General features: G+C 35.0%; 1 protein-coding gene across 2 annotated transcripts in view; it reads left to right on the top strand.

The window, feature by feature from the left end:
- Wdr7 (WD repeat domain 7) overlaps positions 1–24,018 on the top strand; it is a 326,007-nt gene that overhangs the window by 61,927 nt on the left and 240,062 nt on the right. For both annotated transcript variants that reach the window (XM_027949032.2, XM_071602717.1), the window contains exons 13-14: positions 4,744–4,939; positions 14,499–14,713. In XM_027949032.2, coding sequence (XP_027804833.2) covers positions 4,744–4,939; positions 14,499–14,713 — 411 coding nt within the window. The remainder of the gene's footprint in view (positions 1–4,743; positions 4,940–14,498; positions 14,714–24,018) is intronic.

Below are 24,018 nucleotides of genomic sequence, written 5' to 3'. Positions count from 1 at the left end.
TAGAAAAAAGTGAAAAGTAATGGAATTAATCAAATTGTGGAATTAGTCATTGTAGATGAATTAGATGTTCACTAACTCAGATCTCTAGAATTTATTAATAAGGGAATTGTGCTAATTCAACCCATTTGTGGAGAAACTTGATCTAAATCAGTAAGAAATATGAATTATAAAATATACTTTAAGAAGTGCTTCTTAAATAATTTTGAGGACAGATAAGAGAATACCAGGTTAATTGTGTTTTAGCAAATCTTTTAAGTGCTTCCATTTAACAGATGGCTGAGATTTATTTATCATTACTCTATTTATTGTTTGAATTAAAATTAATACCAAAGTGTGCTTGAATTGTCTTTTTTCCTTTTACGTTTAAATAGGCTAGACATTTGTTTTGCTTATACCATTAATTTGTTTTCACACAAGCTGCAAAGGTAACTATCAACTCAGAATTAATTAGTGGAATCAAAATTAATGAGGTTTTACTGCACTGGTTCATTTCCACTTTAGGCCAGTTCTCTTTATATGAGTTGGAGTAGCACTTTGTTGAAAGAAGAAAAATTAGACTTATTTTAATCCATATTTAAAAAGCAGAGAACCATCTTTTCTTGTGAGTTAAGTACCTCTAATAACTATGCTTTCTTGGGCTTAGTAATATTGATTTTTTTTTTTGTTTTCATTCTTGATTATTTTGGCTATTTCAATATGTTCTTATTACAGTAAAGCTAAAGTTAACTCTTCAGATACATATTATTATTTACAGAATAGTATGTGATTTTTATAAGTGACCAAACAAGCCATGCATGGTGGTGCATGCCTGTAATTCCAACGACTTGGGAGACCGAGGTAGGTAGGAGGATTGCAAGTTCAAGACCAGCCTCAGTAACTTATCAAGACCCTGTCAGTAAATACATACATATGTACATACATACATACATACGTTATCTAACTTTTTTTTGTGGGCAGAGCATGTTACTTGTGAGTTTCATCATTATTGCACTCTGAAAAGGAATAAAACCATTATTTAAAATGTATTTAGGTAAATATATATGTAAAGAGAGTGCATCTTGTGGAAATGAAAAGCTAGAGTTTTTGGAATTATATCTCTCTTTTTTTTAAACCTTCAGGAAATTATACCCTGTAATCTATTTTTTTAAAGCTGATCCTATGCTATTATTTTATGTTTGTTGTATGTATTTTTAATTTTTACAATAAAGAGTAATATGACAAAGAGCTTTTAAATATTCTTATGAAGATGGATTGCATTTCCTCTAATCTTTGAAATGATTCCGTGCCTATAAAGGGAAAGGTGAAAGTTCTGACAACAGAACTTCTCAGGACGGGTTGATCATGTTAAAGTTCAGGTTCCTCATAGGAATGGAAAAAAGCCTTTCTTGTTTGTTTAATGGCTCTTGTCCTCTGTCCACTAGAATATAAACTATGATAAGGAGATGTGTGCACAGCTCTGTGGTTGTCAGTAGCTTCAGTTCTTGAGAGCTACAACAGATTGTAATTTTAGAAACACCTAACATGATGAAGAATATTTGCAAAACTTCATATTGACTTGTGCTTCTTTTCTCTACTTTTTGAAAAATGAATGAATTGCATGCATATGAACATTAATGAAATGAATTTGGACTTGGGGACTAGCAAGTAGGCCAGTTGGGAGTGAGGTGCTATTTAAGGATAAGCTCTTTTTAAAGAGGAGTTTGGAGAGCTTATGAGTCGAAGTAGTAGAATCAAAAATAGTGAAGCATGTTTGAGTGTTGTAGTGGACCAGTGCCTGGTGAAAGGATATGAGTAGTTTGAAGAAAATGCTGTTTAGGAATCCTTTTTTTTTTTTTTTTTTTTGAGTTTATTATACCCAGAGACCCCTGGACACAGTGGTGGCACATGACTGTAACCTTGGCTACTCCTGATACTGAGGCAGTGGGATTGAAAGTTGGAGGCCAGTCTTATCAACTTGGTTAGACCCTATCTCAAAGTAAAATAAATAAAACATGAAAAGTGCTGGGGATGTAGCTCAGTGGTAGAGTACCCCTGGTTCAATTCCTAGTAATGGGGGAAAAAAATCATATAAGAGAAAAAGATCACTGTTTCTCTCATGAAAGATATGAATGAAATGACCTCTTTTTAGTGATGCAAAATAGAAAACAGTAGTTAACCATTAAGGCTTCAGTCTTCCCTTTTTATAAAGTGAATAATAGATAATATTTGATAACTACAAAGACAGCACTAGTGACAATCTGTAGAAAATCAAAGCATCCATTGTATTAAATATCTAAAGTTAGCAATGCATGTTTTGTGTAGCTAATACTTTATGTTATGAAATAATTGAGAATAAAGATATCATAGGATACAAATGTGTGTTCTTGTGCATTTGTATATATATTTACTCAGTTGTATTCTGTATTGCTTTAATTTAAATGATGTTAAATACTTTTCCACTTTTTTACATCTTTCTGCTAATTAAAAAAGTAATATTTGGGTGCCAGAATTCATCTGCCCCACAGTTCTTTGTACATCCTTTTAAAGAAAGAAATCATATTTTATATTTCAATTGAGTGTGTATCAAGATAAATGAAATAGCTTAACAAATGTTTAAGAAAATTATAATGTTTTAATAGAGGTTTGTAATATCTTTCTAAAGTTAGTTTTCTTTCTTTCTTTTTTAAAAAAATTTTATTTTTTAGGTGTAGATGGACACAACACAATACCTTTATTTTTATGTGGTGCTGAGGATAGATCCCGGGCCCTGCCCATGCTAGGCAAGCACTCTACCGCTGAGCCACAATCCTAGTCCCCCACTACTCGGCTTTTTTTTTTTTTTTGCAGAACTGGGGATTGAACCCAGGGGCACCCTACCACTGAGCTCCATCTGCAGCCATTTTTATTTTGAGACAGGTTTTCCCTAAATTGTTCAGTTTGGCCTTTAACTTGAGATCCTCTTACCTTAGCCTCCTGAGTAGCTAGGATACAGGTGTGCGCCACTGAGCCAGGCTTGAACATAGTTTTCTTAACTTTTAAATTAGTAAACCAACTGCTGTGCTCACTTTTGTGTCTAAATGATCATAAAACATAAAAAAGCTAACAAAGAATAAAAAGATAAAACATTTGAATTTGAGAACAAATTAGATAGTTTAATCTCATATCTTTGTTTTATTAATGCCTTGTGTTATTCAAAATTGATTTTAAGTTGTTTATAAAAATAAACATTAAGGGACTGGGATTGTGGCTCAGTGGTAGAGTGCTTGCCTAGCATGGTTCAATCCTCAGCACTGCATAAAAATAAAAAAAAATAAATAAAATAAAGGTATTGTGTCCATTTGTAACTAAAAATATATATAAAAAATTAAGTAAAATAAAGATAAAGCTAAATCATGGTGAAGAGAAAATGAGAGAAGTGAATGAGACCACTGAGAGTCCATGTTCAAATATGTATGTCCCAGGATCCTGCACTGGTATAGGAAAATTTAGTCTTAAGTTTGTTAGCAGCCACTATATAAAAGGAACCAGTTGCACCAGCTTTCCCTAAAATGTGACCTTTAAAAACTAGGTGTCATAGATAACATGGTCAAGCAAATTTAGAGGTGAATTATATTTTATTTCCTTATAGGAATAATTATATTCACATCAGCATGCTAAATCATCCTGGAAATTCTATGGTTAAAAACATCAACAACTGCATAGGTTCAGTGTTTTTCATGCACATTCAGCCACCTCCCCCATCTTTTCACCTAATATCTTTCAACATTCCCACTTGGGGAATCAGTGAGATATTGATCTCTGGCTAAAACAGTCTGTTTGCTCAGAAGTCCAGCAGGCTGAGGTTTGACAAGTCCCTTCCGTTAGATCTCATTGAAAGGAGAGTATATGTACGAACTGCAGGGGACCTCATCCTCTAGAAATAGTCCCAATACGTGGAGTAATTCAGATGGTTGTTTTCATATGCTTTCCCTCAGTATGACCTGAGATCATCATCTATGTCAGCAAAGAGTTAAGTTTTTAAATTGCTTAGGAATTGTATTATAGAAATTTAAAAACTTCAGTTTTTAAGTTTTCTCTGTTGTAGATTGAGTTCTTTGTTACTGGTGAAAATCCTTACAGTCCTTGATTATTTACATCTCATCTTGTTCTAAAAGGGAATTGAAAGGCAAAAACTAGATATGAGCAGAAAATGTTTAATTGGCTTATTGTGTGGTTAGCTGAGGTAATGCACCTGCCGGCATCATAGACAGAAGCTGGGAAGGAAGTAGGGATATGAATCTATAGATAACATGAAATATTCTTGACTCCCAAGGATGACTGGCAGGGGGACTGTGAGGGTATTGTTTCTGAGCAGGGAGGAGCAGGGGTTTAAAATGACAGAGTCACAAACAGAAGGAAGGACTGCAGAAAGCAGCTCTCATGGCAAACAAAGGAAAGTTCATACTGTGGAAAGGGAACACAGAAGAACAGATCAATTTTTTTCCACCTTTGCCTGCTTAGATATAGCATTTCAGTGAGCGGGCATCTGCAAATTTGAACAGCAGATTTTTCCAAGGCTTCCTTTCCTGTTTAGTAAAAGTGTTTTGATGGTTGAACTGAGTGTTTTATGTATAATATAAAGGAATAAATTGTTCAACATTTAGTTGTAGTTGATTTTTGGTGGTAGTGAATGTATGAATAACTTTCATTTCAGTTATTTGAGAACAGAATCTGTTTTACTCTAAATTTAATCTAAATGTAATGAAGGTGCATTCTTCTTTTCAGGCAAGAGTGCAGCACTGTATCTGCTCTGTAGCCAGTGACCACTCAGTAGGACTTCTAAGTTTGCGAGAGAAAAAATGCATCATGTTGGCATCTCGGCACCTTTTCCCTATTCAGATAATCAAGTGGAGACCCTCTGATGATTACCTGGTCGTGGGTTGTTCAGATGGCTCTGTGTATGTCTGGCAAATGGATACTGGTAAGAATTAGCTTGAAAAGAAACTAGAAAATTAATGGGTATATTTGGTTTCCTAAAAATTAAGTTTTGCAATGTATAAAAATTGCTATTTTTTTCCTCATCACTCTTTTTCCTAAATATTCTCGTTGTTATCAATAAAGAAATATTTCAGTGTCCTCTTATTTGTTGTACTATGCCAAATACTTGTGGATCAGTTCACCAGTCTTTAAAAGCATATAATTGAAAGTAACGTACAGATGAGGACAGATTTACAGATGACAAAGTATACGTGATTTCTGTATAATTCATGAGATAAATTGTGAGTGGGATGAAGGAACCATGTTTGTCTCAGGTCAGAAACAGCAGAAAAAAATAAAATCATCTTTTATTGAATAGCAGAAAGGCAGTGCTGGGCAGAAAATCGTAGGAAGTAATCTACATCAAGGTTTCAAGTTCTAGTGGGGCATGTAAAATTTCAAGTTTCAAAAATGTGATGTATGGAGTTTATAATGTGGACAAGTAATGCTTAACTTAAAAGCACAGGTAAAGATATACAGTGTTCATACACACACTACCATGAGTTTCCCTGGGAAATACTTAAGCATGCAACAATGTTTTGCATTAATCTGGCTTTTTTGTGATAACATTGGATTCATCTTTTACATTGTTAGGTTTTTAATCACTGATAGATAATCACTTATCTTTAGACTCCTACTTGAACTACATAATATTTCTACCAAATATTTTCTTTTTCTTCACCTTTTGTTGTTTGTTTTAGTCTTTTTTAAATCAGACTATATACAGCTGCTTGCACAGTTATCAGATGGGAGTTCCCATAAGCCTTTTTGGGATAAGTAGCTATCATCTTCAGTAGCCTTATTGATCATCCTCAGTTTAACTGTAACACAGGCAATTTTGACAAGAGGAACCTTCTGGAAGTCTGTCAGATTTCTTTACTTTTGCATTTACCTTTTTTTTTTCTCTTGTCTGGTTGTAAAAGAAATTAATACTTTTGGTCAAATTTTAAAAGCACAAACATTAGAAGAGAAGAAAGGCAAAACCAGAGCTCATTACCCAGTTGTAAATATTAACATTTTGGCATATTTCTTTCTTATTTGTTCCCGGACATTTTTAAAAACAGAATTACTGCCATCCTATATATGCAATTTTGTATTTTACTTTTGTGTTCCTTAATGTTACAGTCTACCTGCTTATCATGGTCTTGCTTGTTGGTTTGATCCACTTCACACACTAAAGATACCATTTGTGGCTGGAATCAGATTGTTTGGTTTGAACTTAGGATCGACAATAACTTGGAAGCACTGTGATTTATCTTAGCTCATCAGACTTTTGCCCTTTGGTGTTTTCATCTGTCAAATTAGGATAGTATTTCCTATTTTACAACAGTATTTTATAGTGTTGTAGGAGTAGAATGAGATAGTTCCCTGATGTGATAAATAGAATGTATGTATAATGTATGTGTGTGTATACTTTTTAGTTTGTGTGTATATGCAGACATGTGTATGTATTTCCTATAATTATTAAAGAAATATTTTGCTGCTTAACTTATTACCTCATGGAATTTGGCAGAATGACTTTACCTACATTTGGAAATATTTTCTTTGAGAATAAGTATTGAAGAAAGTTCTTAGAACAATAGAACTATATTAAAATATTGTAAATACTGTAAAATTAATTGGTATGTCTTAAAATAGAAGATATGATAAACTTGTCTAGGCCTTTTTAAATAAATAAAGGAAAAGAGTATCATTGTCTTGAAAGATTGAAATTTTTAAATGTGTGGTGCTTGAATATTTAAGAATATTTAATCTTAAATATTAAGATTAATATTTAAATGTTTGTAAATAATACAGAGTAAAATATGAAATTCTTTCTAGATAAGATCTTACTGAAAAACAAGGTAACTTTCATAGTGATTTTTTTAAAGGGAAACAATAAATTGCCCCTAACTATAGGGATATTGGAGGATGTTCTGCTTGAAATGAATTTAGTATAATTTAACCCAATTTAGATTAAACACAATATGTAATATTAAAATTTTAGTTATGCTCTGACCTTCAGGAGGACCTGAGTAAATAATCAGTTACTGACATTCTTAATTAAGGTACAAATAGAGAAACAAAATTTGTTTTGGATTTCAGCTATAATAGGAGGTATATGTTCTTTTTCTCTCTTAGCAGTATGTGCTGTAGCTAGTGATATATAGGTCTCTGGGGAGTCCGTAAGGTACATCTTGAAGGTATTGACATTATTTATTAATTAAATTTATTTATTTATTAAATAAATAAAAAATGAAGCTAGATAAATCGGATGCAGCCAGGGTTTGATGTATGAAATGTATTTAAACTCTGAGGAGATACTTGATCTTCGTGTTTTGGGAATGTATTTTCACAGATGAAGCTGTGCCATATAAAACCTGCTTATACGTATCGGGCATAGTTTGGTATTTTGAGTTTTACTGATGATTTCTAGGTTAAAACACTTAAATTTTCTTTATTTTGTACTTTTATGTGTCATTTGTTTTAGTTTTTTTTTTTTATTTTCATATGGATAGATTTTTGTCTTCAGTGTTTATTGTGTAATGAAATTAAAGCTAGGTAATATAAATATAATTAGGGAATTTGAAGTCCAGAATCTGTTATTCTTTTATCAGGACATTTTATTAGATGAACTAGCCACTTCATAGTGATGAACAGGCCATGAAGATATTCTGGTTAAACAGTCAAACACTAGCAACAAGAATGGGCCAGATGAACCTTTTGACTCCCATTCATGAACTTATTAAAGGTTAGCCACTGATGTAGATGGTGACTGCTTCCACCTGGAGCTCTTTATGTGCTTCAGGGGTCAACTGTCTCATTCTTCACATTTGATATTCCAGTAACTGTGCTTGTCATTCCCACAGGCCTTTGACAAGGTCAGAATCCTATTTGGCCCACAGTGGCATGCTTTAAGCCATAACTGGTGCCATAAAGTGTTCTTATGTAATCATTATCAAGCCTAAATAACATTCTCATTTGCTCATTTTTATCATCTTTGCTACTTGGCAAAAGTGATTCCCACATCATATTCCTATTTTAATAGGTTTAATTAGGTCGCCTTGTACAAATGCAAATATCATTAATGCTTGCCGAACATTATTAGAAATTAGCATATGAGTTCTTGTCATTTACTTTTTTCTTTTTATTCATTTTCTGCCCCTCTGAGTTTTTTAAAATTCCAATTTTTACATTGACTTAATTAAATATATTCATCTTTTTGAACTGAATTACCTAATCAAACATAGCATAAAATTATGAGTTAATGTATATTCAGGTGTCTGCTGAAAATGTCTATAAATTATGGATAACCAAAAATATGTCAAGGATCAGATTTTTATACAAGTAAAGTCTAGTGTCATTCTTAAGACTAATTTCAAAAACATTCCTGGGCTTTTGTTTTCATTTATTTAAATTTATGTTTCTGAACTTTTACTAAAATTGCTGTTGAGAGGTTTTAGTGGCAAATATTTTCTTCACATATTTGACCTTTTTCCAGCAGTATCTGACATACTAGAGATTTGACCTTACCTTTCTGTTTTATAATATATTGCCACTACATTATTGACTCTATGTCTTTTACATTTTTTTACATTTTTTTAAGATGTTGATGGACTTTATTTTATTCATTTATTTATATGTGGTGCTGAGAATGGAACCCAGTACCTCACACATGCTAGACAAGAGCTCTACCACTGAGCCACAACCCCAGCCCACATTTTTACTTTTTTTTTTTTTTACCCTTTATTTTGTTTATTTATTTTTATGTGGTGCTGAGGATTGATCCCAGTGCCTCACATATGCAAGGCAAGCGCTCTACCTCTGAGCCACAACCCCAGCCCCAGATTTTTACTTTTTATTGTGTTACAAGCATGGAATAGAATAGGGGGAAACACAAAGAATGAATTTAAAAAGGTACTTGGTAAAATCAAGTATAATTAGAGAGTATCTTTTATCCCTTTTGATGAATGACTATAAAATATGAAATCTTACTTACTTATGTAGTTAACCATTTCCATTGCTTCCCTCTTGGAAGGAAGAGGTATCAGAGCAGAGATGTGATTGACTTTACCACTACCTCCTCACAACCCCTCATGCTATTAATTACTAAGTCTTTCCCATTAGATTTCCCCCAGCTCCTCTTTTTTTCCGGTGTATTATTCTAATTTAGGGTTTTATTTCCCCATACCTAAGCTATCTTTATTGGTTACTCTGCCTGCTCTTTCCCTTCTAATCTATCCTGTACTCTGCTTGTTAATTAATCCTAGGATAGAAGACAGCAGTAACATTTGGTTCATGCTACTGTTCAATGAATGAACTCTGAACAATGTCAGTTCACAATACCTTCAAAACAAAATCTTCCTACCTTTCTGTCTTTACTTCTTATTATTCTTTTTTGTTGTTGTTTTTGGTGGTGCTGGGGATTGAACCCAGGGCCTGTGCGTGCAAAGCAAGCACTCCACCAACTGAGCTATATCCCCATCCTTCTTATTATTCTTTTACATGACCATTTGCTGTAGTTAAGAATAATAGACTCGCTCACTATCACTTCTTTTAACTTGCATCATCAAAATTCTCATGATTTTCACTTACTCAGGACATTTTTTTTCTTTCTGTTTTTTGAAAAGTGTATTGTATTTTAAGGAAATTGGAATAATTTGAATGAAGTCATATATTTACCTATGCATAGTTATCATTTCTATTATTCTTCATTGCTTTGTGTAGGTGCAGATTTCCACCTGAAATCACTTTTCTTTTTCTAATATTTAATTTTTCTTGTAGGTCTGAGGCAATGAATTCCTTCAGCTTTTCCTTGTCCGAAAAAAAATTCTTTATTTCACCTCCTTTAAATTTTTTTTGTTTGTTTTAAATTTTATTTTAGCTGTGTCTATTTGCCCAGGCTGATTTTCAACTCATGAGCTTAAGTGATCCTCCCACTTCTGCCTCCCGAGTAGCTGGGACTAGAGGCATGTGCAGCTAAGCCCAACTTCACCTTTATTTTTAAAAGATATTTTCTATGAGTGTAAAGTTCTAGGTTCACAGTTTTTTCTTTCTTTCAATTCTTTACTATCTTCTTACTTCGTTGTATCCAGAGGGAAGTCTGCTGTAGTCTTTAACTTTCTTCTGTATATAACGTGTTTGTTTTCTTGGGCTGCTTTAAAACTTTTTTTTTCCTGGTACTGAGGACTGAACTCTGGGCCTCACACATGCCAGGCAAGTGTCTAACATCAAGCTAGATCCCTAGCCCTAAAACACTTTTATTACTTGTTTTGATTGTAATTTTCTTCATTTTGCTTGGGCTTGGGAATCTGTGTGTGGGGGTTTCTATCAGGTTTGGAAAATTTATGGCTATAATTTATTCAAATATGTTTTCTGTCCTCCATTCTCTTTTCTTTCTTTGGAGACTCCAATTATATATGTTAGGCCATTTGATATTGTCCCACAGCTCACTAATAATCTTTTTTCTTTTTTAATTTTTTATAGTTTCTATTACTGTGTCTTCAAGTTTACTGTTCTTTCCTTCCACAATGACTAATCTGCATTATTCACATTTAAATGTAAGTTTCATGAACTATGTTGTAGTTTTCATTTAGTAATTTTTTATTGGACAGCAGATGCTATGAATTTTATTTTCCTGGATGTTGGATATTTTTGTGTTCCCACAAATCTTTTTGAGATTTATTAAGGGACATGGTTGATCCCCCTTGGGTCTTGCCTTTAAGACTTGTTAGGTGGGGATGAGAAGTGATAATTCTGGAGCTAATTATTACCTGTGGTTGAGGCAATACCTTACAGAGTACTCTACCCAATCAATTCTTCCCTGTGAGTTAGGAGACTTCCTTCTAACTGGTGAGAACAGGCACTATTCACAGTAGCATCTGCACCCCGCAGTCCTTCCACGTGGTTCTTTCTTGAGCTTTCGTGGATTCCTCATAATCATGAACTTCTCAGTATTCTGGCAAAGATGTGAGGAACTTCTGCAGATTTCTATGTGGGTTACTCCACTCTGGTACTCTGTCCTGCAAACTCTAGCAGCTTTGGTCTCCTGGCCTCTCAGCCTTTGCTCTTCAACTTATGGAATCTGTTAGTCTCTACTTGGCTTCCCTCTTCTTGTGCTGTGGTCCTAGAGACTCATCTTGAGGGATGAGCTGGAGTAATTGAAGACTGAACCTTGTTTGTTTCCATCTTTCAAGCATCACTGTCCTTAAGTGCCCAATGTCCATTGTCTGGAAAATCGTTGTTTTCATATATCGTGTTTTTTAAACACACATGCGCGCGCGCACACACACAAGCACACATACACACACATACATGTGAATGTGAAGGGTGAATTTAGTACCTGTTACCCCATATTGACTGGAAGCAGAAGTCCTTTCTGCTTATTTGAATTTTAAAAATCGTTAAAGATACAAGCAGAATATACTCTCCTTCTAAATTGATTGTTTTTAAATAGATTTTCCTTGGACTGAATTTTTTTTCTCTTGAGTCTTTTCAGTATTTCCTTTTGGCTTGTGTTGATTACCTTTTTGTGTGCAAATGTTTTGAATCTTGCCATGTCATATAAATTTTCCTCCACCTTGAAGTTTATTACCATTGATATATTGCTACCATCTAATCTTTAGACCCTATTCAAATTTCTCCAGTTGTTCCACTAAAGTCTTTTATTGCAAAAACATCTACACTGTAATTGAGCATGGTATTTAGTTCTATGACTCTTTCAATTGGGAATAGTTCCTTAGTTTTTATTTTCCTTCAACGACTGAAACTTTGGAATCTGATTGGTCAGTTGTTTTGTAAAGTGTTTCCCAAGTGATGTTTTCTCATGATTTATTTTCAGAGTATGTATTACAGAGTCACATCCCCAGCCCTTGTTTTTATTTTGAGCCAGGGTCTCGTAAGTAGCGTAAGGCCTCACTAAGTTGCTAAGGCTGGCTTTGATTTTGCAATCTTCCTGCCTCAGCCTCCCAAACAGCTGGGATTACAGGAGTGCTCCATTATGCCTGGACCGAATATATATCTTTGGCAAGAATATCACAGATATTTTTCTCATTGTATCCTGTCACATGATAAATGATTTTAATTTGTTTTATCACTGATATATACTTATATCTTATATCTTATTTAGGTGGTGTTTTTTGGCTTCTTCACTGGAAAATTATTCTTTATTTGGGGGGGGGCAGGGTACTTTGAAACCATGTAAACATCTGTTTTCAAATTTTTAATTTAGTCATTTATATCATAAAGAACTTTTGGATTCCCATTTTATTTAGTGGATTATAATCTTAAACTCTTAATATGATGTCCTAGGAATCCCTTCAAGCTGGACATGGTTTTTGTTGTTGGTGGTGATGGTTTTGATTACCATTTTGCTGTCCAGCACAAACACATAGTGTTGCACGGGCATCTCTTGCATTCTGCCTGGTTCTGATATACTGTTCCTGGCCTGTCTTATGCCCAGTGTGGACATCTGCTCTTCCTTCTAGGGATCACATATCTGTGCAAAGCTACCTGCTTACACAGATGCTCTCCTCACCTCTCTCACACCTCAGACCATTCCTGCAGAGCATGTGGGTGCTCTTCTCATACCTGTCAACACCCTGTGCCAGATCGCCTTCATGCCTAGACTTCATCCGCCCTCCCTCTATGGGTTCTATGCTGGGCTGCCTCTCTGGGTGAACTCCCTTCTCTCTCTGCCAGGGCTCCAACAATATCTTTATGCTAATGCTTCTGAGACTTTAGCCCCTGCACCAAGCTGTTACCTCCACCTTCCTCTTGTTAAGCTGCCCTTTTGAAACTCTCAGCCTCGAACCTCCTGGCTCTGAGGCCATTGCAGGCCCTTTCATCACCACCATGGCTCACACCTACCATGGACACATACCTTTGCTCGTTCCCACTTAATGACTTTGGAAATAGTTGTCAAAATCAAGTAGTAAGTATAAACTTGACAAAAAGAGGCAAATTAGATATTTGGCGCTTGGCTTATAGTGTATGTTTATTTTGTTGATTAATAATTCTGTTTGGGATAACAATAACTGTCACTTAAGTCTTTTCTATTATAACTACAGATAACATTTAATAAAGAACTAAGGGCTAGAAAAGTAAATTCTAAATTCATTCCTGTTAAACTTTAAAACGTTTGAAAAAATATAAGTATTTTTTTTCAAAATCTAATTTTAACTTACTTAAGTAATCTTACTCTTCCCATGATATTTAAAAACATAATAAAATATCAATATATTACAAATGATCATATAGAAGAACCTGAAATTCCTAGTAATTCAGCTATGTAAATATACCCTGTTAATCACTTTTTACTGTAACTATAGGATTCCTTCTCTCCCTTTAAATTATGAAAATTGTTCTCAACCTTGTTTTTTTTTAATTAACAATATATTGTGGCTTTTATTCCATGTTGACACAGCTGAACTTCATTTTCTTATTGTTTCTGCAGATTCATGTGTAAAACATGCATGTACATATAAACACACATGCTCTCACACATATACACTCTCTACTTCTAGTGGAGTTTACAGTTCTGGGTAGGTAGAAGCAAATCAGAAATTTTAAATAAACAGTGTGTTAATTGGCATTAGTGTTATAGAAAAAATAAAGCAGAAAAGGGAGAAATTAAAACAATCAGAGAACAGCTGATTGGAAATGTGACATTATGTGAAGGTTCAGAGGGCTTTGGTGAAAGAGGTGACAACCCTGCATTATCTAGGAAGGAGAGGTCTGTGTGCTAACTTATATAAGAATTGCATAAATGGAGGTAAGTGGAAAGGAAGGCCAAATGAAGATTCTGAAGTAGTTATAAGTAGTAATTATTTTCAGAAATGTTTGGGAAACATTTGGGTGGTGAGAGTAAGAATCAAAAAATTTCAGAGGCTGGGTTTTAGCTCAGCGGCAGAGTGAGGGCATTGGATTTGATTCTCAGCACCACATATAAATAAATAAAACAAAGATTCATCAACGACTAAAAAAATATTTAAAAAAAAATTTTAGACTGGGGGCTGGGAGTATTGCTCAGTGGTAGAGCACTTGCCAAGCATGCATGTCTGGGTTTGATCCCCAATACTGAAAAACAAGAATCAAATGAACAAACAAACAAAAAAGAAAAAGAAAAGACAAAACAAGGAAATTTGCAAACTGGTTTGCAAAAGTATGCATTTTAGTAAGATATTTTTGTTTAATATTGATGTACAACTTGGGGGACATTCAGGTCATCTTATTTAATGTTTATAATAGTGTAATGATGTGTGAGTAATCAGGGAAACCTGGGAAATAGGAATAGAGTGGAAAAAGCCTGAAGGAGGTTGTCAAAATCTTGGCTGTGAACTTGACCTTGTTGGGAAGTTGTGTTAGACTGAGGTAATCTGCATGGAAGATTATTAAAGAAAAGAAAAGCAAGAAGATATTTCTAGAATTCACTGCTACTACATATCTCTACATAGAAATTTTTCTTAAAAAATAAAAAAAAAATTTACAGTCTTGTGTGACATGTGAACGTGTTTGCCTCCCAGGTGCTTTGGATCGTTGTGTGATGGGGATAACAGCAGTAGAGATACTGAATGCTTGTGATGAAGCAGTTCCTGCTGCAGTAGATTCACTTAGTCACCCAGCAGTCAACCTCAAACAAGCTATGACAAGACGTAGTCTTGCTGCCCTTAAAAATATAGCCCATCACAAACTACAAACCCTTGCAACTAACCTCTTGGCTTCTGAGGCATCTGACAAGGTGAGTTTTGTTGTGTGTTCATCGAGTATGTAGACCCCATTTAACTGCATTTAATAACATAGCTATAGTATGTCTTAGAGAATAATTTTTGAGAGATAATATTAATGGAAAATAAACTTCTGATTTTTTAAGTTTGTCCAGCAAAATTTTGGAATGATTCAACTATTTTACATTTTGAAAAAGTAAATTATTTTTACTCTGTAAATATTTAAAAATTATTTCTGCTGAGTGAAGTAACTTGGATTTCTGAAATTAGAGCAAACATTATATGTATCATCTGTCTTATTTTCTAATAGTCTTTGATGAAAGGTTGAGCACTAGTTAATGTCCCCAGTGAGAAAAAACAATGGGTGCAACTAAGACGTATATAACTGTGATGTATCATTTCTTTTAAAATTACAGTTTGATTTTAGTAAGGTTTTGGTCATTAGAAACGATTTAAGAAAATGTTTGAGAATAAGTATGACAGAGTTGCACAAGTCTAGAAAGTTTTTTTTTTTCCTCAGACCCAAGATCAATCACACTTTACCAACTAACATTTTAAGTACTTACAAAGCAGAAGTTTCTACTTCACCTAGCAGAAGATTGTCCTATTAAAAAACAATAAGCAATCCCAGCACATTAATTGCACACCTGTCTTTAGCTTTCTAGAAACTAGCCACTATTTGGTTTGTGGGATTTGTGTTCTGTGGTATTATTAGAATGAGTTTGTCTCTAGTAATGGATAAGTGAAACTTACAGTATTTCATCTGAATCACTACTTGAAATTCTAATACCATCTAAATATTCATTGGAATTATTTATGGATGGTACAAATATGTTTAATTGTTACTTTTTCTTTTTTTTCCCCGGGGGTGGTGGGTGGTAACAGGGATTGAACTCAGGGGCACTTAACCACTGAGCCACATCCCCATCCCATTTTTGTGTTTTATTTAGAGACAGGGTCTCACTGAGTTGTTTAGCACCTTGCTGTTGCTGAGGCTGGCTTTGATTTCGTGGTCCTCCTGCTTCAGCCTTCTGAGCCGCTGGGATTACAGGCATGTGCCATCACACCCAGCTAATTCTATCTTATTCATGATTCTCATTTTTTAAATGGTTAGACAAGTGAGTCAATAGTGAAGGGTTGAAAGGCTCATCAGCAAACTTGACATTAGCCACGAGTTAGTGAGTTCTAATGGCACACGGAGTAGTGGACAGTTCCACTGATCCGCATCCTCCAGTAACTTCCAGTAATATCACCCTTTGATCATTCTTTTCTTCCCCAGGAAATAAATGTTTTTTTGGTTCTGTTGTATTCTATATTTCATAGATCGGATTGTGAAATCCATCTATTTGTTCTTCATGCTTTCAGCTCTGTGCTCTAGAGTTTGAGGAGATATCACAGGTTAAATGCATTTGTTGTGCCCCTCATTTCTTTCAAGGAACTACATATCTGTCCCTAGGAACTCAGGGGTTGTAGCATATTGTCTGGCATGCTATATGATTTTAATTTTGAGCAAATGTATAAAACAATGTATTCAAGAGCATGTGTGTATGTTAGGAAGTTCCAAAATATATTCATTTTCCTGATGGTGTTCCTAGAAATAAAAATTCAGAAAAATAATTGTATAACTGGAAAGTTAAAGAAAAGAGAGTGGTACAGTAACATTCATGAATGCCTTTTGTAAGTGGTCATGGTCCATTATGTGATTTTTACAATCTTGTTTGTCCCTGTTTTAATAGCGCATTTTATAGTGCAATTAGTGATAAAAGCACCAGATATCAGAGACATTACACTTATGTATTGTAAAATATATTGCTTGTGAATCTCCTCAGTTTTGTAGCAGTGATAATTGTTGCCTGGCCTACCAGGAAAACAATTATGGAAGGGGGAAAAGGCTTAGGAAGCTGAGGCTGCAGGAGGATAATCACTTTATGAAAAATGTATGTTGACTGGACCATTAGGGATTTCTTTAACTATTTTCTCATGTTGAGTTTGAGACTCCCTCTGAGGGGAATATTTAAAGAGCTGTCCTCTGGATGGCTTTCTAACCTCAGGAGAAAAAACCCACCCAATTTAAAAACAAACAAACAAACAAATCATCACCAAGAGCCCTAGAAAAATTTACTCTGTGATATTGGATCTTATTTTTTATGTGTTTTTTTCAGTGGAAAGTAAAGACTTTATTGGGAAACCCTATAGAAAACATCCTGCTTTTGCCTTGTTAGAATACTGTTAGCAATCAGGCCTATTTAAAAGTAACAAATATTTATTTTGCTAATTATGTTGATTATACTGGTCGTATAAAACTTTGTAACCAGGAATGAATAATTTGCAATATTATGATTTTTTTTCTCACCAGAAGACCAAAAGGGTATTATGTTATTTTTATTACTGCATTGAATCCTTGCAAGATTGTGTACGTTTGAACTCCTATCTCTTTCTTAAGACTGGACAGAATTAAGTGTTTCTTCTTATTATTTTCAGTGCTTAATGCATTATAACTACCTAACATTAGTGTCACTGCATGTCTAATTACATACAATACGGTATATACTAGAGAAGCATGGGAAGGGCTCAGGAAATTTAGTGGAAGGTCTGTTTGGAGGTGTAGATTGGAATCATATTGTGGAAGAACTTCACGGCAGAGCTGAGGATGTATCATTGGGTGATGATAGGATGTTGAATAGTTTGAAAGGAGTGTTTTGTTGTTGTTTAAGAAGTATTTTGTCATGTCTAATATCTTTAAGAAATAAATGTTGATATGGGAAATTAAATGGAATTATATGGAGAGAAGTAATGGGACTGGAAATATGATTCAACGGTTGAAGTGCAAAAGAGCGAATGGCTTATAAGGTATTGTGTAAGTTGAATGAATATGTCTCCACAAATGGGCAGCAGAAGATCTTGACATTCAACATGATTTCAGAGATGCAAGCTGGGCTGAAAGGAGAATGGCTGATATCAGAAATGTGCACACTGTGGAACAGACTTTGAGGATGATTATAATAGGAAACACCCTACTTCTTCTAGGTCAGGATTGGGAGGTGGTGTGTGTTCTGGGGGAGCAAAATGCCTCCAAGAAAGAAGTGACACAATGGTGAGATAGAGCAGGGACAAGATTATTTTTTCATAGAAAAATGCTGGAGTGCAGAGCATTTATTAGACTGCAGCTTACATTTTGAAGTACCGGCTGTCATGAGAGTTTCCCAGATATACTCTCTTCCTTAACCTCCCTGTAAATATGTGAGTTATTGCTGTCCCCAATTTCTAGAAAATGAACCTAAAAACAGCTGGATAGAGCAAGGATTGACCTACACTTTCTATAAAGTAAATGTTTTAAGTTTTGTAGGTTATCTCTGTCACAGCAACTTAATTCTGCATGAGAGTGTGAAAGTAGCCTTAGACAATATGTGAACAAATGCTTATGGCTGGCTTTTCCCGTAAAATTCTTCATAAAGGCAAGGAGGTGGGCTGGACTTGGCTCATGGGCCATAGTTTGCTGACCCCTGCATCTGAAGACGACATTATTAACTTCAGAATTGTGGGTATAGTTTTCCTGTGGAATGGCCTTAGCTGCATTTTTGGAAAGCAGTTAAAAGGAGTGGTTAAGAGCTTGGGTTTTGGTGAGGGGTATGTTTGTGTTATGTAACTTGCTGGCTATGAGGGAACTTGGGAAAATAACCTACTAAGACCTCCTGTCACCTTTAAAACAAAACCCAAACTTCTTACATTGGCCTATAAGACTCTCTGTTCAGATGTATACCTCCCTTATTTTATTTCATTCTTTATCCCTTGATTATTCTATTAGCCAACTGAATGCTTTTAAATAGATGTTTGTTGAATAGATTAATGAATGAAAAGAAATGAATGAATAAATTTAATTTAGTATATTTTTACTATTGCTAACACATTGCAAAGCCTTGGGAAAAGTTACAGGATAAAGAGTGTAAGTTATATGTAAATTAACTTTTAAGAGTTACTTTAAAAAAGCTGAGTGTGATGGAACACACCTGTAATTTCAGCTACTCAAAGACTGAGGCAGGAGGTTGTAAAGTTTCAGGTTAGCCTTGGCAACATGTTGGGGGTGTTGCTCAGTGATAGAGTACACCTGTGTTCAATTCCAGTACCACAAACACACACAGAAACCCCTGTCAGAAATGCTTTTTGTGTCCTGTGTTCTGATGATTATATCACTGAGGAACACACGATGGAAGGTGAATAAATTTGAATATGGTATATTTGTTTTGGTGGCAGGAAAATGAGCCTGTGAGAGGTAGAGAAAGAAAAATTACAAAATTCTAGATTGCACATATAATCGAAAACAAACCTTTGTAAAGGTAGTAAAGTCAGTAGTTGAGCAGAGAACTGAAATAATATTAAGAATTGGGAACCACACAGGGTATGGTGGTGCATGTCTGTAATTCCAGTGACTAGGGAGGCTGAGGCAGGAGGATCACAAGTTCAAAGCCAGCATCAGCAACTTAGTGAGACCCTGTCAATAAAAGAAAAAAAGGAGTATGCTGGAGATGTGGCTCAGTGGTTAAGTGCCTCTGGGATTGATGCCTGGTATCCACCCCCCTCCAAAAAAAAAATTAAGAACTACAAAAAGAGTGTTTAGATTTAGTAATTAGGAAAACCATTGGTGATCATTGGGAGAGCTGTTTTGGTAGAGTTGGTTGGGTCAGAAATCGTGAGTCTCAAGTGAAGGGAAGTAGACTGAAAGAAATTTCCTTTTGGTGGACAAAGACAGGGTGGTAGCTTCAGTGAAGGTTAGAAATACAGTTTATATTTTGTCAAGGAGGCCACTGAACATCTTTGTTTCTAGAGACATAACTGGTAGAACATTGTACAAGCACTTGGTGTGGTTGGGGAGTTCACCCTAACTGGAGCGTGTTTCCTTGAGGTTGGTAATGATGAGAAAGGGAGGTGACCATACTAAGTTATTTTCAGTGGAAGAGGATAGAAGCAGGCAGTGATGTCTGCTAAAAGGAAGGAAGTGGCTGTTATCTCTTGAAGGCAGAGCCATCTTCTTTTCTTAATCCTCACAACATCTGGCCTAAATAGTGCACTGGATTGGGAGAGAGAAGATTTTAAAAGAGAAATAACTACATAACCATAGGTTACACATGGTAGTATTTGATGACTATATAACTGAATAGAATAAGAGGACGGTCTGGGTATATCAAGTGATCTTTTTGACAAGTCTTCTCATGAAACACTTGCCACAGACACTGGTTCTTGGGAGGAGATATTGGGAAATGTCTGGGTCAGAAGGTTTAACAGTGAAGCTAGAAAGCCCTACTGCTGTGGAAACTCATTTCTTAGCCCAGGTGTGTGTGATTTTCTGTTCATCACCTTTACATCTGGGGCATCGTTGTACTAATCAGAATCACCCTAGTTGTATGGAAAAATGACAAGATTGAAGAAATTGAAAAATGACTAGGATTTTTTCTCTTTCACCTTACATTTCTTTCTCTGTTGTCTAATTAGTCAAAAGCCTGAAAAAAATGAATGCGCTATATTTTCAAAGGTCAGTAGCTTTGTATTCTATGTAACTAGGTGAGAGAATGGAATTTAGAAGTCAAATGTAACCTACTAAGAACATACTCTGTGTTTTATGCTTGCAAAATTCATTTTGTAAAAAAATTTTTACTGATGGAATTGACTTTTTGATTCACTGTGAAAAGGGCACTGTAAGGTACAGACAGGGACAAGGCAAACGACATTGTGTATAGGATCCCAGGCCTTGTCTACTGAACTGTTTTTGTCCTTAGTAGAATTCTTATGATACTCATGACCTTTGAAGAATCAATTAAACTTGCTTAACATTCTACCCCCAAACTTTAATGAATATTTTAATAGAAATATGAGTGTGTTGATCATATATGCATTATAGGCTTTTTAGTATATATAAATTCAGTTTTGGTTGCTCCAAATGGTTACTAGGACAAAATTTTATATTATAGTAATCATTGTCTAATCTTTAATAAAGTTAAGAGACTTGACTAACCAGTCTTGAGAAAACATCTATGACTGTAAGAGAAGAAATACATTTCTTCTGTCAAATCATTTATCACCTTCCATTCTGTGAGAAATATTGAGAGATATTAGAATATTCCAGTAATAAAATTATCATGTTCTTCTAACATGCAGGATATTTGTTGTTAGCTTAGGTGATTATTTGATATAGAGATGCTTAAAAATTCTGTTAACCTCTGACATAACAACAGATATGACACCCCAAAAGAGAAATATTGTGTGGGTCTTTATAATTAGAACTTGGATTACTTTCTGAATGCTTGCATCTTTAACCTGAGAATAGCAACCAGAGATTTTTGTCTTTTCTGTTATTATTGGCCTATTAAAGTATGTGTATTTCTTGAAATGTTCAGACCATGTAGATAGTATTAAATTATTTTTGTGGGATGGGGAGGAGACAATGTTTTTAAAGTTCAGCTTATAAATGGGAAACTTTGCATTTAAGGATATATTTAATGTTAATCAACTCTACTGTGTTTTTAGATTTAGCTGTAAATAAAACATTGTATGCACATCTTCTTCCTTACTAAGCTACTGATTTTTTTTTTTTTTTTTCTAAATTGTTTCTTATAAGTCTCTTGTCTCTGTTATTCTTTGGCTAACTGCTGTGGCCACTGCCAATCTCTGCTATCCTTTCTATATTTCTCTTAAAATTAATATATTTGGGTTTAAATCTACCATCTTGGTATTTGATTTTTTTTTTTTTGGTGATGGTGCCAGGGATCAAACCCAGGACCTCAAACATGTTTGGCAAACATTCTATAGCTTTTGAGTTCTCAACTGTTTTTGTATCTCTCTCTCTCTCTCTCTCTTTTTTTTTTTTTTGTGGTGCTGGGGATTGAACACAGGGCTTCACTCATGCTAGGCAAATGTTCTACCCCTGAGCCACATCCCTAGGCCTCTATTTTTTATCTAACCCTTTTTTATATTAAAAAAAAATTAAGTTTTTAATTTTATTTTCTCCTTGCTAATTATTTCTAGTTACTCTGGGAGCAGTTTACCTGGTGAGCTTGAATCAAATTGTGTCTACTGCTATTTTCAGGACTTTTTTTTTTTTTTTTTTTTTGGTGCCAGGGATCGAACCCAGGGCCTTAGTGCATACAAGGCAGGCACTCTACCAACTGAGCTATAATCCCAGCTCTCAGGACTTTTTTAAAGAAGCTTATCTGGTGGCTGGAGCAAGAATTGATGGGATTTCTAATAGGACTGTTGCTATAGCCATCAAATCCCTTATCCTCTGTCACGCTAGTTATCACAAACACAGACTAATAAAGTAATATACAAAAACTCATTAAAAATTACATTAAACCACAACACATCTTCTGGTTTAACTCAGAGCAGATATCCCAAAGAGGAGAGCCCATATGTTGGGTGCTGCCTGGCAAATTAAGAAGAATAAATTATGAATATGAATTACATATTTAAAAAATTTGCCTTAGCTTGGTATCTACTGTGGACTTTTACCCCAGATGCCCACTCAGGGGTTTCCTTCTTTCCCACTTTCTGGATGAGATGGATGTGGTGAGATCCAGCTGATCAAGGTTATCCAGAGGTAAGAAATATTTTAATGAGAAGTTTGAAAGTTTTTAGAAGACCATTGCAAAGGATGAGAGGAAGTCATTGTTTGAGACAAAAGAAAGTGCAAGGAAGAGAGACACAAACAAAGGACATCATATAAATTAGCTCTACCAGAGAACTGCAGTCTGTTCCCACTGGGGTTCCTCTCACCTTTCCTGGAGTCCTGGGTTAGGCTCCTTATTCCAGATGTAAACTTGCAGTCAGGTTCTTCTCTCAACCATTTCTGGAGCTCTAGGTCAGCCCTCCAGGGTGAAACCAGTGTGAGTATAGTGGCTCCTCACCCTCTTCCACAGGTGCTTCCTGTCATGGCAACTGGTAGGTGTGTCACTAGTATGGAAGTTGGGTTACAGTGAAGTTGCTTATTGTCTGGCTCTCACTCTGGTAGCCATCTCTAGATCCAGCTGGTTTTGGCTAGCCTGCCTAAAGAGGAACTTCTAGCCTTCTGCTCCTGTCCTCAAAGATAACTTCATTGGGATTGAACTCTTAATTTTTGGATCCTTCCATTCCACATTGTTCTGCAGTATCTAGAGTCTGCAAATAGTAGTTTACAAGTCAGTGGGTCCCTTGAGCTTAGGATAGTGTTTACATTTTAAGTCAAAAAAACTGAGTATAGGGCTGGGGTTGTGGCTCAGCGGTAGAACACTCGCCTAGCACGGGTAAGGCCCTGGGTTCGATCCTCAGTACCACATAAAAATAAATAAATAAATTAATGATATTGTATCCAACTACAACTAAAAAATAAATATATATATATATATATATAAAAACCAGAGTTATGTGACAGAAACCTTGTATGACCCTCAATCTTTATTTGGCATGTGACTCTACAGAAAAAGTTTGCTGGCACTTTCTCTGTCCCAGTAAATGTCACCATTTGTTCCATTGTAGATGTTAATAATCATAGGTGTTATCTGATCCTTTTCCTTTGGAAATCAATCCAAAGTGAACTTTTATAATTTTTATCTGCTTCTGAAAGCAGTCTTCTCTTTGCCTTTACCATCCTAATTCATAATCTTTTTCTCAGATGATACCTTGTAATTGATCTTTCAGCATTCATTTGGCCCTCCCTCCACTCATCCAAGTCAGACACCTGCTCCAAATTCTCCATTAAATACAAATTCACTTTTATAGAACTCTCACACACATAGAAAAGTATGCTGCACACAGGCTGCTAGAGTGCTTGTGCTCATTTACATGTGTTTGCTCATCATTTGTGTATATTTCTTAGAATTAGGGATGAGTACTTTGCAAATTTCCAACTCAAGTTAACTGTCTACCAACTTTTTCTTTAGTTTGAAGGTAATGAGTTTTAGGTTACTATGAATGTAAAACCAGTTATTCTACTAAGCAATAAAACTAAATTCTCAAAACTAACTAAATTTTTAATTTGTATTGGGGGGGCTAATTCCAGGGGTTTTTAAAGGATCCTTGAATTAGACATGACTGGATTTATTATGATGATTGAAAAACACCACCAAATATCTAAGATGAGTATCCTTTCTGAAACTTAATAAACCCCATAATTGTAGTGCTATATTGGCCCATGACTTGGACATAATAGTTGTTTGTAGTTCATATTAAGTATAATTTTCTGTGTTTTGAGCCAAGAAAAAGTGGTCTTCTGCGATGGCTTTAAATTCAGATCAGTTCTGCTCTTCCTCGGAAATTCATTATTAATAGAAACACACTATACTATGAAGAAATT

This window comes from Marmota flaviventris, chromosome 16 (assembly GCF_047511675.1).
Source record: "Marmota flaviventris isolate mMarFla1 chromosome 16, mMarFla1.hap1, whole genome shotgun sequence".
Lineage (NCBI taxonomy): Eukaryota > Metazoa > Chordata > Mammalia > Rodentia > Sciuridae > Marmota > Marmota flaviventris.
This window is presented reverse-complemented; position numbering and strand designations above follow the sequence as displayed.